The following is a 16714-nucleotide window of genomic DNA, read 5'->3' on the forward strand; positions in this document are numbered from 1 at the left end:
CAAAGTAGTTAAACAGGAGGCCGACAGCAGTTACATCCAGAACAGGTCATGGGAACAGACTCTGTTATATTACCTGACCAAACTATGTTCTAACCAATGCTGGAACGTATAACGCAGTGCGAACACAAATCAAGAACTGTAGCAGGCGTTAGCTCTGCAAATATCATGGAGGAAAAGTGTCTCAAACCCGTGACCAAAGCGGTCTTAGCTCTGGGGATGCAAAGATTATCTACAGGTCTCCTAGCCAAGAACCCGCTAAAGACGTGAATTAACCTGGGTGATTCAGGATCTCATTTTGAAATACTTCTGATGTCTTAGTTGTGACCAATGTCTACTTTTGGAAGGCACGAGCCAGGGACAATTGGGGGAGAGGGACACTACTAGAACATCTTTTGTTAATATGAAAGCCATAAATCCCTTTGGGAAAGCAGATCCCAAGTACAATTTCACCTTTCTGGAACACAGTTTGCAACTATTTTCAGAACAAGCAGATGAATGTCACTAGTTGGTAAGACTCAATTTGGGGAGATCATAATGCAGATAAATTTGAAATTCAATGAACAGCAAGCACATGAAAGTAGTGCGCCTCCAGAATGTGGACCCTTTCCTGTGTGTGAAGAACAGAGATCCTTGGTTCAGTGAGCTGATGTTCTCCAAGATTCATCTCATGATGCTGAGGAGGATCTAGGCCATTGATATAGACCGAAAGCCCAGCACCGCACCCACTAGATTACTGCAACACCATCTAAGCTGCCAATGTTCAGTTAACACTCTAAATGGACTTCTAGAGCTAAAGGAAACTAGAAAATTAAGAACATCTAAACGCAGACTGATTAATTCGAAATGGATGAACAACTTCAGGTGTCTCTACAGGCGCCGATCACAGCGACTTGCCATTTAATGTCTGTGCTTGCCTACCATGAGGTGAAGGCCACTTACAGGACAGGAGAGGACTCATCTTACTTTCCAAACTCCAACAACAATAGTGAATCAATAATGCTGTGGTCCAGTGGGCAGTCACATGGTCTTCTGGCTAGTTATGCCCTGGTCTTGTGCAGTCTATCAGTATTCCATCAGAGACGGTGCACTAGGGTGTCATTAATAGAATTAAGCCAGTTGGCTAGAAGGGATTTTGCCAGGTTCATTCCCTCCTCTGGGGTTGGACCCATCCAATATGGCCCATTTTCCTCCAGTTTGCTTGGTGAAGGGAAATATTATGTGCTGGCAAGCATTAGGCACAGATTTTAAGTCAATAAGCTTTCTTATCCCAGGAGAGCAGCCTGCAGAGGGACTGACCCTGGCACAATCGTGTTCATTACAACCAGTACAACACTCCCTTCTCATGGTAGCAAGACTTGAAACAACATCAGGGGCAAAAGAAGATTTCTGGAATCAGGATATGTTTTTGCAAGTATATGCAGTCTGAGTCACCAAAAACTGAAGACACACCCAACTGCCACCTCCGCGACCACAGTCCACAAATTCCTTAACACTACAGTAGGAAAGGTTAGAATCCCTCCACATAGGTTGATTTCTCACACACACACAATCTCATTAATGTAGGATTGCGTTATGTACGTTGTAGTTGGGTGTAAAGTCTATGTGAGTGCCTGAGTGCATTGTGGAGTCCATTTTGTCTATGTGCAGGAGTGTGACATCCCAAAATGGATGGGGCTTTGTGCAAGATGGCCCTGGTCTCTGCTGACCTGAGAGTCCATCTTTAAGCATTCCTCTCCTTTTAGCTCCGAGTACACTGCACCTGTGGGCAGAGTGTCACAACTTTAAAGTTGTCTTTCAAAAAGGATACGTTCAGTTTTGGACTGAAGCTCTGAAACAAGAGTGACACGAACTGTTTGAATTTCCTTTTGGTAGTACCTAAAAAAGCAACCAAGAAAACCCAACGAAGCAAGAGACTAAAGGTTACCCAAACTATATAATTAAAAAGGGGAATAAGAAAGAAAAATTAAATAAAATCAACTTGAGAATTGCCACCCACATAAAGCATTTCTTAAATGAAATGCTACAAAAACAAACAAAAATGCAACCGAGTGCTGCCATATCCATCCCGCAACATCCTAGGGCTATGCAGAGAGCTCAAAGTCCCTCATCCATATCCTTACCTGACTGGCATCTCTGAGATGCTGTCTGGGTTCAGTACCCACTGCACCGAGGAAAAGAAAAAGCAATCCAGGAGAGGCTCCGGTTATACATGACTCTTGAATGCACTGATCATGCAGTGTCCAAGCCCACTTTGACTGAAGGAGTCCTCCAAATTCAAAACACTGCAAGAGAGCTGACTGACTCTTTCCACGGGTGATGCCAATTTTGTTAAGTATTAGGTTCTAAGATTTTCCATCAGCCAAGAATCCAGTGTAGCTGAGACAGTCTGTGTTCCAGAGTCTTGTCTGATTGCTAGCCCATCGAGAGTCGGGGATGCCACTGAACTAAATCATGTTCCGTCGGACAGTCTTGTGAGAGAAGAGTCCTGTCAGGTGTGGAACACAGCACTGGACAGTGCCTTGCAGAGGACTGCCTGCATCAAAGTTGAATTCAGGAGTTGAGATACCTGTGAGGACTAATGGGAGATGTGGTGCGAACTGTGCTGTGTCAGGATACAAGGTCACCAAGATTTTGACTGAGAATATGGATGCAATCATCGTCTGTGTGAGGGAAGTCATCACCCAATGTGTCTGCTGATGAGCCTGTTTCAATCCTGACCTCGGGACGCACTGCTAGGAAGTCTTTGCGTGTCTTCCAGTAGCATCCAAAGATTTTGAGGAATATCTCAGCATCCAACTGCGGCTTGGGGCGTCAGGCAGGTAGGTGGAGTAGGGAGCCCCATATCCAGAACCACACACCACATCCAAATCTGCCTAGTGATCTAGGGGAGAGTTGACTTAGAGCCACTAATCTTCCCTTGCACGTACACAGTCTTCAGATTTTCCCTTGTGCATTGAGTGACCGTATTTGGTGTCCCCAGTCCAGAAAAAAGCCTCCTCTTGAAAAGTTGTCAACATGGAGTGTGCTCTTGGAACAAGGGCATTATGAGCCCACTGAAAAAACATATGTCACAGGCCCCTGATTTCAACTCTTTGCTCAGTGCTTAGGCACATAACTTACATGTCTCTGGAAAATGACAGAGGGGTCTGGTTTTCTTTGATTATGCTCATTTAATGTATGTAATAGTTTCTTGTGGGCAATAAAGTATCAACAGCTTGCTGGAGATGCACTGCTATACAGACCTCTCTGAGAAAGCGTCCTACAATTACTGCATTCTGGCCTAGTCTAAATCATCCAAAGGAGCACTATAAAAATAACCCTTACCTCTTCATTCACCAAGATCCCTCTTACAAAGTCATCCCGTGTCTGGTAATCAAAGTTATCAGTGAACAGCTCAGCTACCTGTGTAAGAAAAGGTGCAAAGGGTATAAGGGTCATTCTAAAAGAGTGACATTTCATGTTTTTTAACTCACAGGAAAAACCAGTGATTTAGGACAGTCGCTAATGCAACTCAAAGAGTTGGCATCCCCACTAAAGCAACACTGTGGTCTGTAAGTAAAGACTCCATACTCCTTTGGTTGAAGGCTGATGAAATAAACCATTTCAGAACAGGCAGCAGGACAGACAGAGAAGGATGGGGTTGTCCTTTTCTGTCTCCAGCCCCAATGCTTGGTTCTTTGATGCTGCTACTAATAACTTACTGCATACCATAGAAGCCAACCACCCACTTCCCTCATGAACATCGAAAGTATGCCACTATCTTCAGAAATACCCCTCCAGTCCCTATCATCACTTTAAGTACATAACAAAAACAAGTCAAAGTCCCTAAAGACTGGTACTCCAACCATGAATTTCTCACCTGCGGAGAGCAGATGCTTATATGACAATCCAGTAAATCATGGCGCAGCTCCACTTCTCTGGCTCCACTATGGAAAATACTCTAGGAAACAAAAAAATAATATTGGAAGGGTCTCCTATATAAAAATATAAAAAGCTTGAGGTTCAGCTATTGTGGACTCTTGTCTGGCCCTCAACTATATGTTACAGTGCCAGTTTGATCATCAAATCATTGAGACACCAGCTCAACTTCTTTTGGGTTTCAATGGTAAACTACATAGCGAGGAAGAAGGTGTAATTTACCGGTAGTAAGCTACAATTAATTGCAGGTTTATATAGCACTAGAATCGACTCCCGGAGGAGTATCTCCACGCTTCGACCGCTGAGAAAACCCTTCCTGGCTTCCCTGAGAGATGGTCCCTTAATGGGTATCTCCAGGGTGAGACCAGGCATCCCCGGCGGTCTGGTGGGGCCGTTAGTGAAGATGAGGCAAGCTTATGCCCAGAGTTGCCGAGTGTGATCGCTGATCAGAGTGGGCACCGAGGCGAGAGAATTATCGAGTCCGCTGACCCTGGTCCAGAAACCTGCCGCGTCGGGAATCGAACCCTGGTCCCGGGCCGTCCTCTGCTCTCGGGTCTGCCGCCTCTAACCAGTGAGCCACACTACTTCACAATGCTCAGACCACAACTACAAGCAATGCACAAAGAAACATATTTGTAAACCACAACAAGGAACAGACAATGCCCCGCTTTGAAACAGTTTCTCATTAGTGCTCCTTTTTGAGAGATTAACAGTTCTGCAGCCTACGGGTTATTCAAAATTTGGCATTAGTGTCTGAACTAGACTTGTAACGAAAAATTAGGAAAATTTGCTTTTCAACAAAAGTCCGAGATGCTTTTTTATCCTAGGATGCTTGATTCCGGTCCAGGGAAGACCTGGCTTGGCAGTTCGGGCTGGACTGTTCCCATGAGGCACAGGGTCAACACTGATTTGCATATGGCTGGGTTCAAACTGGAATGGCATGGTGAGCAAACTTGTTTTTGCATTTATCTATATTTGCAGGTATCCATGTAGCGTGGATGGTGCACCAAGGACAATTATGTGCAGGATTTGCACTAGACAGAGGGCAGTATAACCATGTCCCGTCAGCCATGACTCCCCATCCTCCTCCTCTTGAGTATGTTATTGAAGCACTAATGTACAGCGAATTATGAATTTGGACTTCTGTTTTTACTCAAACTATTCAAGAGACTTACTTAAATAAAAATGAGCACTGTCTTAGGCATCATCTCTTTCACACATCTTCCTTTTCTCTGGAATGTTAACTCCTCAGCATTTCATGAATACACTGGTATGAACTTTCATTGTAAAAAAATACTTGTATGTCTACCACACGTGGGAAGAGTATCTTGGTGATATGTACGGGGCCAGCTACATTCGGGGACTAGGTCTGTGCTTTATAAATACCCGCAATAAAGTAAAAATAGAAAGAAAAACTTGCTACTAAAATGATTGCTTTACTTTACATTTTAAAACTCATTACACTGTGAGCAAAGTGTATGGCGCAGTGCCAAATTCATCAAAAGCCTGTTTATATGTACTAAGAAACAATTCAGATAACTTTGAAAGGTCATTACAAATTTTAAAACTACAGAATTGGGTCTCAGAATTCTGGGTTTTAAAACTGAACGCAGGCATTGGCTTCGCCAAGATCCCAACCTGCTTTACTGCCCGTTCTGCACCTGTGACTCTGAATCTTCTCACTACAGCTCCACTCTCCGGTCTTTAGTACTGACCATGGGAAAGCCGTAGCGCTTGAGTCCACGAGTTTTTTGGTAGTGCAGCACACGGCAGGTATTGCTGTCCATGGCAGTGATGACATCATCCTCCTGGCACCTGGTGCGGTGACCTGGTGAAGCCTCCTTAAATATCATAGTCATTACTGAAATATTCTTGTCCACCTTACGGCGAGTCCTAAAAAATAAGAGGAAAGAATTAACAAATTTTTGTATGAAAGGTAAATAACCCAAAAATCAAACAGACTCAATGGCCAGATGGCGTGGCCCTTTAGAAAAAAAGCCAAAAGTTATGATGTAGCAACCTTCCTGCACCGGTGTGCAATGATAAGTTGAGGAGCTCAATGCTTGAAAAAGATAATCACAGTAATGAAGCGAGAAGACTAACAGCTTATGCTACAAAAAACCATTACCAAAGATGTAAAATTACCAGGAATACAGTAAAACACGTTTGGGTCCTGGGTCTCTTTCCATGCTTATGGAGAAAATGCGTGCGATACCATTCTACACTATTTTATATGGATGTATTTTGTAATAAAGATATTACATACTCCCAAGTTATAAAAATTAAAAAATAATTGGCATACCTTTTGTGCAATTTATACCAAGCCTTACACACAGGACAGATCATATTTTCCTGGTGTTTAGTTTTGCGGGTCACTGTATTGGGGGGAGAATTGGCTCTCTCGTTGTCTTGAAGAGATTCTTTTCCAAGACATTGTTAATGCATGTATGTAGTCTTAGCTAAAGTAACTGTAGCTATCTGTGCCCCTATACATAAACATTCTACACCAAGAACTAGGACTTGCATGTTCAAACTATTTGACTTTTTCAAAAGCAGCATTATACACGGAAATGCTGCAAACTGATACGGCTTACCAATCCAAGCTAAAAGAAATTACAAAAAAAGATGTGTTTACGACATTTTATTGCCTAAAATTGGGACTTACTGTTTGAGACTGTAGGAAAAAGAAGCTTTGTGCTCAACTGCTTTGTATGTCCAAACTATATCTGAAAGAGAAGTCTCATTACAAAGCACACTATCAACTAAAGCTATTCTGCTATAGTTACATTTGACCAGTTTCTGCCCCTGTTCGCAAGCTCGGCATACCTGCACTTCACAAACTGACATGACTCCAGGATCCCAATAAATACATTTGTTGGATTTTCATATCCCTGACTCTTGGAAACTCCACAAACCTAAATCATGATGGCTTTACAACTAGGTTTTCTCTGAATCAATAAACATGTACTAGTCTTCTTTAGGCCTACTCACTCTCCTCTTCTAAGAAATACTAAGCAGAGTTCTGCTTTATGGCATACTTTTTGCTGTTCTGCTCTAAAAGAAGCTGTGCACAGTACTGTTCTAAGAGAGTATTGACTCTAGGAAAGGCTGTGCACAGCCCCACCCCAGAAAAGTTGCTTCATGCAGCCCTGATCTCGGAAAGGGTACAAGTTGTCCCACTCTAGGAAAAGTGGCATCAAGCCTCACTTTAACAAGAGTTGCAGGTACTGCCCACACACTGAATACATTGTTCAGTTCCAAGAGTTTATGAGGTTTGGCACGGTCCACATTGGGAATACAGCCTTTTTTTTTTACACAACTTGTGAGAAGTAACAAGTCTTTACCTGTGCGCCTCCAGAGCTTTGGAGATGTTGATATTGGAAACCACATCGCCATAAACCAGCAGAAAGTCAGAACGCACCAAGGTTTTGGCATCCACATCCCTCAGGACATCGCCAAGTGATCGGTACAGCTCAGAGGTCACCACGTGCACCACATTTGGTGAAGTTGGGCGGCACCACTTTGATTTCCTGTAAGAAAGATAAGGAAAGGCAAGTACAATAATGTCTAGACATACATATATGCTGGTTATCTTGATGGTGACAAGAAACCGCAAAGCACAGAAGCAATGTGGAATTATCTTACACAGTGTGAGCTTCAAGCCTGCCAAGACCAAATGGAGGGCCAGAGAGCATTAGCAAATTCATTTAGCACCCTGTGAGGAGCCAGTCATGATACTGTCATTACAACCATATTCAAAATGTATTCATTAGGTTAGAAAATGCTCTCTTGCTACTTCAAGCAAATACTTCCTGGTTGCGCTGAAGGTGTATAAACCCCCTGCAGTATGCAAATGATGTAGTTCTACTGGCATGCCACCCCTATGGATATTGCTGAACAATTTCCACTTCTGACAAGCATGATGTACCCTGGTCAGGGTATCCTCTTAAATGTTAAACTTCTGTTACGAATGACTAGCCTTGGAGAAAACCATGTTTTCAACCACCCAGTCCTACAAGTGACCATGTGGTTGACAAAGTATGAGAGAGTCTTTGTTCCTCCCAATTAGGTAGGTGAAAATGTTGTCCAATATTCCCGTAAATGCAGAAGAAACAATTTCAGACCCAGGAAGATGGCTTTCAGCTCTTGAGATGGTACATGTGAAATTACATGTGCCTCAACCACTGACTGTAGGAAGCTGGCTCGTAATATTGTGGACCAAAAAAAAGGTACACTGTGTGAAGAGTCCAGGCAACCCTTATTGGTTTACAGAGGTAAGAACGATAACACTAAATGCTCGCTTTTCTGGTAGATTGGGAAAGCAGTTTAGGCTTATCAGAGCAGTGCTAAGCATTTGTTGTACTCAGAGAGGCAATACATGAGAGAAACACAAGTGTAAGAAATTCACAACATCGATTTATCCTTCTGAAGCACCGTGCTAATTTAATTCCGCTGATGCTGGGCTTTCTCTACGAAGAAGTATTCTTTTAAAGATCTGTCACTTTGTCTATGCGATAATTTCTCTGAGCAATCTGACCTGCATGTTTTCTTTTTCTGTAATTTTTATGAAGAGTTAGATATATTGTACAGCTCTTAAAGTGTTATTATTTTGGAGTGTCACCCAGCTCTGTATTTTTAAAAAAAAGCTGAACGATCCCTTTGTCTGCTTTGCTGTAGCTTCAATTCTCTGGGCCTGTAGGTGAAGGAGACAGTTCTTATAATTGGGACCTGTAGAAACTATTTCTCCATCTACCCTACTGCTGTTACTCTTAGATTCTTAGGTTTAATCTGCTGAAAGAAAACCTTTAGGCAGTAGTTCTTTTTCGCGATTAATTCCTGCACATTTAGTTTCTATGATTGGGAGGGTTCAATTATATATAAAATTAATTCTTAGTATCTTGAACCTTCTGCAGGGAAATGGGATGCTTGAATTTGCACTGGTTCTATTTTATTGGATAGTTGAACAATTTAGTGCACCCTGTGTTTACGAGAACTGAAAATAGAGTTATTTGTCGGGAGTTAATGATGACTTTGTTCTAGTAATATATATATTTAAACTGGTTTTTATTGCTTTATAATGGCTGTGAGATTAATTTAGGTGTAATTTATTTCCCCAGATGTTTATATTATGAGACCTTTGTATATAACCGGGGTATTCGAATATGCACTGAGTTTATTTTATTGGTCAGTGGCACTAATTACTTACAATTTGGTTTATGGGGAACGGTCAAATGTGAATTCTATGTCAGGACCGGAGGCTTCAGATTATGCTATATCTTCCTTCGCTTTATTACCATAAAGACTCCACAGCAGCTTAGGAAAAGATATAATAGGAACAAAAAATGCTTTAAACATAAAGCATTGACGTAATGTTCAACAAATCAAACAACAACTCCCAAGAGTCTCTTTGCATAACAATAGTCCATAGTCCTTCCACTCTGTCCCTCATCACTATATAACCGGACTTCTCATCATCTTCCTCCTCTTTCTTCGCTGCTCCCGCAGCCAGATAAGTGCTTTCCTATATTTTTCCCTTTTTCACTGTGATTGATTGTATTGTGTACGATCGTTGGGGGGACTCATTGCATGGTTTATTCCCTTACAGAGTCCCCAGTTGCGGGAACGTTCTTCGTTCCTACGCGACTTTATTTCCCACTTATGTGCGGTGTGTACATAGACCGCCAGGGGGCAGCCTGTCGTCTCGCCGACCCTTCGACGCGCCTCCGCAGTGCCAGGAGCCGCGCCGTGGAGTCTGCTTGCGCAGGAGCCAGCCCTCGCGTACCCCTCTGACACCTGGTGCCCCGGGTCTGTAATTTTCCTACTCGACGCCCCGTTGGGGTCTGTATGGCGGCTCGGACCGCGTGAATCACCTTCGGGTGACCCTTATGCACCTCTTTATCCAAGTGTGGCCTAGCGCGCTTGAGGGGTACGAAGACCCGGTCCCGGCGAGGAGGGTCTGCGCGCTTGGGGGTTGGTGCAGCCCACCTGCCACGTCAGTTGGCCCAAAACGTGATCGCAGCCGCTTGGCCTGCCCACATTCGAGAACTTTCTCGGTTGCCGCCCACTTGGGTGCCCCACATTTGCCCTTGGTTCCGAGATGGAAGGGGAATACGAGGAGGAACCCTGCCCCTATCTGCAGGACGACGAGTTCTACCAGGCGGTGGACAATTCCATCTACCGCTGCGTGACGGAGGTGGTAGGCCCCATGGAAGACCGCCTTTCCGCCCGCATCGTGGAAGAGTGCGCGAAGCTGGCAGCGGCGCATGTGCCTCCGTCCCCCGAGCTCCCGGGGACATCCGGCGGGTTGCCACCCGCCCCGAAGAGGCCTTGTAAGGAGGGGCCGTCGTCGGAGGCCCAAGGGGTGGACAGGGGCGCTTTTGAGCGTCTTCGTGACGCCTTCCTGGCTAAGGCGACGGCGGTGCCCCCTACACCCTTGGTGGATCCTAGTGCTTCAGGGGACGTGTCTACGGCCCCCGCCTCCCCGATCTACGACTCTCCGGACACGGATGACGACGGGGAGTCGACCCGATCTTGGCTTCCGGCGCCCTCTGCCAAGGAGATGCCCCGGGATGAGAGTCGGGCATGTTGGACCCGGACGAGATAGTCCACCCCCGGTCCGCAGCCTGGGCACCGGGGGAAAACGGTGGCGAAATTTGTCGCGGGCAGGCTGCGCAAGCCCCTGGAAAAGGAAGCGAGGGGTTGCCTACGTGGGGAGTGCCCTCGGCCAACTTTGGAAGGGAAAGTGGCCATGACCCCAGAATTGGACCCCAAGATGGCCACCTTCCTGGCGAAGTTTATGAAGGACCCCAGGAAGGGGATTGACCGGTCCTGGCGGGCCTGCCAGGACAAACTGTTAGACGCGGTCGGGCCCGCCACGAAGATCCTCGACATGGCGGAGGAGGCTAGAGTGAATGGCACCGCCATTTCACCGGAGGTGCTCTCGAATTGGGCCCAGAGGGTGATTGTGTTCTTGGGCAACGCCAACTGTGCCCTGTCGACTGAGAGGCCGCGTTCGCTCCTAATCAAGCTGGACCCGAAGTTGGGGGACCTGGCCTCGTCGGAGGCGGGTGCTGTGGCCCAAGGTGGCCTCTTCGGCGAGCCCTTCATCAGGGAGCTGGGCAAGTTTGTGAATACGTTCACGTCGCTGGATAAGGCCCAGTCTAGCATCAAGAGGGTGTTCCACCAGCGTTTCTCTGGAGGGGCCGGTCGCGGTAGGGGCCGCGCGATCGGCCGTGGTCAGCAGACCAACAGCAGAGGACAAGGCTCCGGGAGAGGTCAATACAAGACCTCTGCCAACTATACCAACTTCTACCCCACCAGAGGACAGCGCTTCGGTGGCAGAGGGTTCAAGAAGAACTCCGGTCAAGGAAATGCCCCCGGTAAGTGTACTTTGTTTGGATCAAGTTCCAATTGGGGGGCGGCTGGCAAGCTTTTACGAGGAGTGGGAATTGCTCACTGCCGACGCTTGGGTTTTGCAAACTGTACGAGGTTTCCATATAGAATTTTACGACCAGCCCACTCAAGCGAGGCCCCCGCGCCCGATGGTTTTTTCAGAGTCCGACGCGCGGTTGATAGACGGGGAGATCTCGGACTTGCTGCGCAAGGGAGCCATCCGTCTATCAACGCGCCACCCACATGGGTTCCTCAGCAACGTCTTTTTAGTGGACAAGACGGATGGGGGCAAAAGACCTGTGATCAACCTCAAAGAGTTCAATGGGTGGTTGGTCTACCGTCACTTCAAGATGGAGGGTATCCACCTCCTTCGAGACGTGCTCCTCCCTCGGGATTGGATGGTGAGACTAGATCTCAAGGACGCCTACTTGGTCGTCCCCATCCACCCCCCTCATCGTCGTTTCCTACAATTCCTGTGGGACGACAGGGTGTTCGAATTCACTGCTCTGCCGTTCGGTCTTTCTTTGGCCCCGTGGTGCTTCACGAAAGTCCTCCACCCGGTAGTGGAGTTTCTCAGAAGTCAAGGGGTCCGTATGCTAGTGTACTTGGACGATATCCTCCTCATGGGGCAGTGCCCAGAGGTGCTGGCGGGCCAGCTGCGTCAAGCTGTCGGCCTGCTCCAGAGACTGGGGTTCGTGATCAACGGCTCCAAGTCGGTTTTGGTTCCCACTCAGCAGATCACCTTTTTAGGTTTTGTGGTGGACTCGGTACAGGCGGTCTTGAGCCTGCCGGGTCGGAAGGTCGCAAAGATACGACACCTGCTTCGGCAGACGATCGCGAGAGATCGCACGTCCCTGCGACATATCGCCAAGGTGGTGGGTCTTCTCTCGTCCTCCATCCAGGCGATTTTCCCAGGCCCGCTGCACTACAGGGCTCTCCAGCGCCTGAAGGCGCAGCATCTACGCCGTGGGATGGGTTACGACCAGTGGGTTCCCCTCACGGACGAAGTGAAGGAGGAAATGTCATGGTGGCTGTCTCACATGGAGGCATGGAATGGTCGGGTGATCTTCGGTTCGGCTCCGGACCTGATCATAGAGTCCGACGCCAGCAGGTCCGGCTGGGGCGCCCGGTGTGGGGATTTTTCCACCGGCGGCGCCTGGTCTTTAGAAGAACAACAATTGCATATCAATTGTTTGGAGCTCCTTGCGGGCTCCTTCGCGGTTCGTTGTTGGACCAAAGATTCGGTCAAAGCTTGTGTCCTGTTACGGATGGACAATATTTCGGCGGTCCGTTATGTGAACCATCTAGGAGGTCCTCGGTCCCGTGCCTTGGCGGACTTGGCGAAGGACTTCTGGGATTATTGCCTGTCCCGTCACATTGCGGTGACGGCGGAGTATCTGCCAGGCCAGTGCAATCAGGTAGCGGATTGGCACTCCCGACATCTCAGGGACGCCAGCCAGTGGAAACTGGATCCGGAGGTCTTCCGGTGGCTACACTCCCTCTGGGGTCCCTTCTCGGTGGACCTCTTTGCGTCCCGTCTCGACCACCAGCTGCCGCGGTTCTACAGCTGGAGGCCGGACCCTCTAGCGGAGGCCACGGACGCGTTCTTACAGGATTGGAGTCGGGAACAGCCGTTTGCGTTCCCCCCGTTCTCCATGATAATGCGAACGGCGGCTCAAATACGCCGCCAGGGTGCGGAGCTGGTGTTGGTTACGCCGCTCTGGAGGTCGCAAGTATGGTTTCCGGTTCTTCTGGAACTTTCTTGGGATTTTCCAATCCTACTCCCCCTGTTTCCTCTGCTCCTGACAAATCCGGATCAGGAACCGCATCCCCTCGTCATGCAGAACTCTCTCCGCCTCGTGGCGTGGAGGCTCTCAGGAGACGCTGGTCGCTCCCGGGCCTTTCGGGGTCGGCTGAGCACTTGCTCTCCAAAGCATGGGCCGATAGTACGACCCACGAAGTGGATGCGTTGGTGTTTACGAAGGGATCTGGATCCCTTGGTCGCGGGCCTCGTTCCCGTGCTGAACTTCCTGGCGCATTTGGCCGACAAGGGCCTAGCGTATAGGACGATCAATGCTATTCGATCAGCGATTTCGGCTGGCCATGACAACATCGATGGCCACCCAGTAGGGGAACATCCTTTTGTGTGCCGGCTTCTGCGAGCTATCCGCCTCGCGCTGCCTCCGGAACCCAGGTACTCCGTCCTTTGGGACGTCAATTTGGTTCTGAATTTGTTCCCGTCGTGGCCGGCCAATTCCTATCTGTCTCTTAAAGAGCTGTCGGCGAAGTTAGCCATGTTGTTATGTTTGGTTTCTTGTAGGCGCGTCTCTGATGTGCGCGCGCTGGATGTCTCTGCACGCATCTTTTCCCCGGATGGGGTTACTTTTACAGTAGGCCGACGCACGAAAACGTCGTCGCGTTCTATTTCATATCCAGCTTTTCTTGACACTCCTAAGTTGTGTGTCGTGCAATGCCTCAAAGCATATGAGGACCTGACCTTGGATCTGCGCCCTCCGGGCGAGCGTCAGTTGTTGATTGCCCTGCGGAAGCCACACAAAGCTGTCTCCTCCCCCACTATTGCTCGGTGGGTGCGGTGGGTCATGCAGGAAGCAGGCATCAATACTTCTCTCTTTGGAGCACACTCCGCCAGGGGGGCCATGGCCTCTAAGGCATTCTCGGTGGGTGCTCGTCTGGAGGACCTAATGCGAGCGGCGGATTGGTCCTCGGATTCCACCTTCAAGAGGTTTTATTTTAAGCCGGTGGTGGATTTGGCCCAGTTGGTGGTAAGTAAGCTTTGAACTAGCATAATCTGAAGCCTCCGGTCCTGACATAGAATCGAAATTTGCCTAGCTTACGTAACGGTAAGTTTCAATTCTATTAAGGACACGGAGGCGAGGATTATCCCACCCAGGCTACAGTGGTGTCTCTACCCACCCGTATGGCAGTAAGTAAAGCGTTTTCCTTTACATTGTCGGTACTGTGTTAATCACTGAATGCTCCTCGCCTTGTTGTCGCATTCCTGGACCACCTCGCTGATGCTGTTCCTTTTTCGACAGGCAACGACGGTGCTAAACAGGACCAATGAGGCTCAAGCGTGATCTGCGCGAAGAAAGAGGAGGAAGATGATGAGAAGTCCGGTTATATAGTGATGATGGACAGAGTGGAAGGACTATGGACTATTGTTATGCAAAGAGACTCTTGGGAGTTGTTGTTTGATTTGTTGAACATTACGTCAATGCTTTATGTTTAAAGCATTTTTTGTTCTTATTATTTCTTTTCCTAAGCTGCTGTGGAGTCTTTATGGTAATAAAGCGAAGGAAGATATAGCATAATCCTCGCCTCCGTGTCCTTAATAGAATTGAAACTTACCGTTACGTAAGCTAGGCAAATTTCGATTGCTACTGACAAGTAGTAGTAGTAGTAGTATAGCTTTATTTCGATACGGTACATATCATAAAAGCAGTACAAAAAGTAAAATCATTACAAAGGTGCATAATATAAAATACCGTAGAGAATCATAATAGACATGAATACATAAAATACACATTTAAGCTATCCTTACATATATTTGCACTAGTGTCTAAAAACAGGTCACAGAAAAGAGGACATTATTGAATCAATAGCTTTCTTGCAGATCTTATACGCCATGCCCAGCCAAGAAATTTAGCCATGCAGCATGCAAAGAGTGGGCGGGCATCAGAGCGCAATATACGTAGTGCTTCTAGATGTGATCTTGTTCCCAGACTTCTGCACAAGGGCTTTAACCATTTCAATCTAGGGGCTGCATAAACACTGCACTCAAACAGAAGGTGGGCGTCAGACTCAACCCTTGAGTCGCAAAATGGACAAAATGGGACTGTTTGAAAGGGAGGATTCCAGGAGGAAGTAAACAATCCTAAGGGGAGAACACCCACCCTAAATTTGAAGTAGAGTGATCTGTCTCCAGAGCTGTGGATTAGGTCCAAATAAGGTTCCCTGAAGGGGAGATCTTTAACTAGTAAAAATTGGGCAACAGATTTGCAAAGATTGGAGTTACGCATTCTGTTATTTTTTACCCATAGCCAGTAGGCATTCTTTAGAAGCAGCTTGGGTGGAGATGTTTTGTTGGCCCAAGCATCTCCCAATCCCAGCTCATAGAGCAATCGTTTTACCTCCCTAAACCAGGGTATCTTATTACAACCTGGGAGAGACAACAGATCTTTCAGGGCGTCAGCGTAACTACACAATTATGGGACATTCCATACCCGGGACCAAAGTAGCAGGGGGCGCAGTTTTGCTTGCTCGCAGATTGGGCGAGTGCCTGCATCCAACAAGAGGGGGATTGTAGGAGTGCTGTGGGGTAGCCTCATCAGATCTTTATGGAAGTTGTTTTCCATCTTTGCCAATGTATCAACTCTCTGCGTACCCCACAGATCGGCGCCATATAAAGCTGCGCTTACAACCCTTGCTCTGTAGATATCTAGCACTGCCCCGATTGGTTTCAATGAGGAGGTTCGTTGCTCCTTGAGCAAAACACCCGTGACTCTTTTGTGCGTCAGAAACACCTTTTGATGGTGTGCCTTCCAACTCATTGAGTCACACAAGCGAATTCCCAAGTAGTCAAATTCTTTGACTCTCTCCAGGGGGGTGGAGTCTAAAACAGGTGGGGCGACGGGTTTCTTAGGGGGATTAAGGACAAGGAATTTGGTCTTGCTTATATTTATAGCTAAACCCCTGCTATCACAGAAGGATTTAAAGCTAGAAAGCAATTTCTGGATGCCAGCTGGAGATTTCGAGATCAGGAGGGTGTCATCCGCAAACAGGAGCGTTGGGATCTTTCTGCCCGCCAGGGTAGGCGCATCCGCAGGGTGTTGCAGCAGATGCTCCACCACTCCGTTGACATATAGAGAAAACAGAGTGGGGGCAAGCACACACCCCTGGCGGACGCCCCTGTCTACTGGGATGCAAGATGTTTTTTCTCCCTGGACACCCCACCTGATCTGGGCGAAATTGCCTTCATGAAATTTTTTAAGCAAGAACAACAGGTAGTTGGGTAGTCCTAGACCATCGAGGACATTCCATAGCAGTTCCCGTGGGACTAGGTCGAAGGCCGTTCTCAAGTCTATAAAGACTAGATATAACGTACCCCCTCCCAGCACCACCACCTTCCAATATATCATCAGAAGGCGGAATGTTTGCTCGATGGTGCCTGTCCCTGTTCTAAAACCTGCCTGAAAATCAGACAGGATCTTTTCCTCGTCGGCCCATTGGAGGATCCTACCCAGAACAACTTTCCCCGCAACCTTCTGGGTTGAGTCCAGCAAGCTAATGGGGCGGTAGTTTGCTGGGTCGTCCCGGCTGCCTTTCTTAAAAATAGGCACAACTTCTGCGCCCCTCCAAGAGTCAGGAAAGGATCCCCCTAGCA

General features: G+C 47.5%; 1 protein-coding gene across 1 annotated transcript in view; it reads right to left on the reverse strand.

The window, feature by feature from the left end:
* Nucleotides 1–16714, reverse strand: part of EIF2B5 (eukaryotic translation initiation factor 2B subunit epsilon) — an 85815-nt gene that overhangs the window by 57773 nt on the left and 11328 nt on the right. Inside the window, exons 3-6 of the mRNA XM_086944466.1 lie at nt 7263–7448; nt 5634–5811; nt 3860–3940; nt 3325–3402 (exon numbers count right to left, since the gene is read on the reverse strand). Of these exons, the coding sequence (XP_086800592.1) occupies nt 3325–3402; nt 3860–3940; nt 5634–5811; nt 7263–7448 (523 nt within the window). The remainder of the gene's footprint in view (nt 1–3324; nt 3403–3859; nt 3941–5633; nt 5812–7262; nt 7449–16714) is intronic.

This window comes from Lissotriton vulgaris, chromosome 11, assembly GCF_964263255.1.
Source record: "Lissotriton vulgaris chromosome 11, aLisVul1.2, whole genome shotgun sequence".
Classification (NCBI taxonomy): Eukaryota; Metazoa; Chordata; class Amphibia; order Caudata; family Salamandridae; genus Lissotriton; species Lissotriton vulgaris.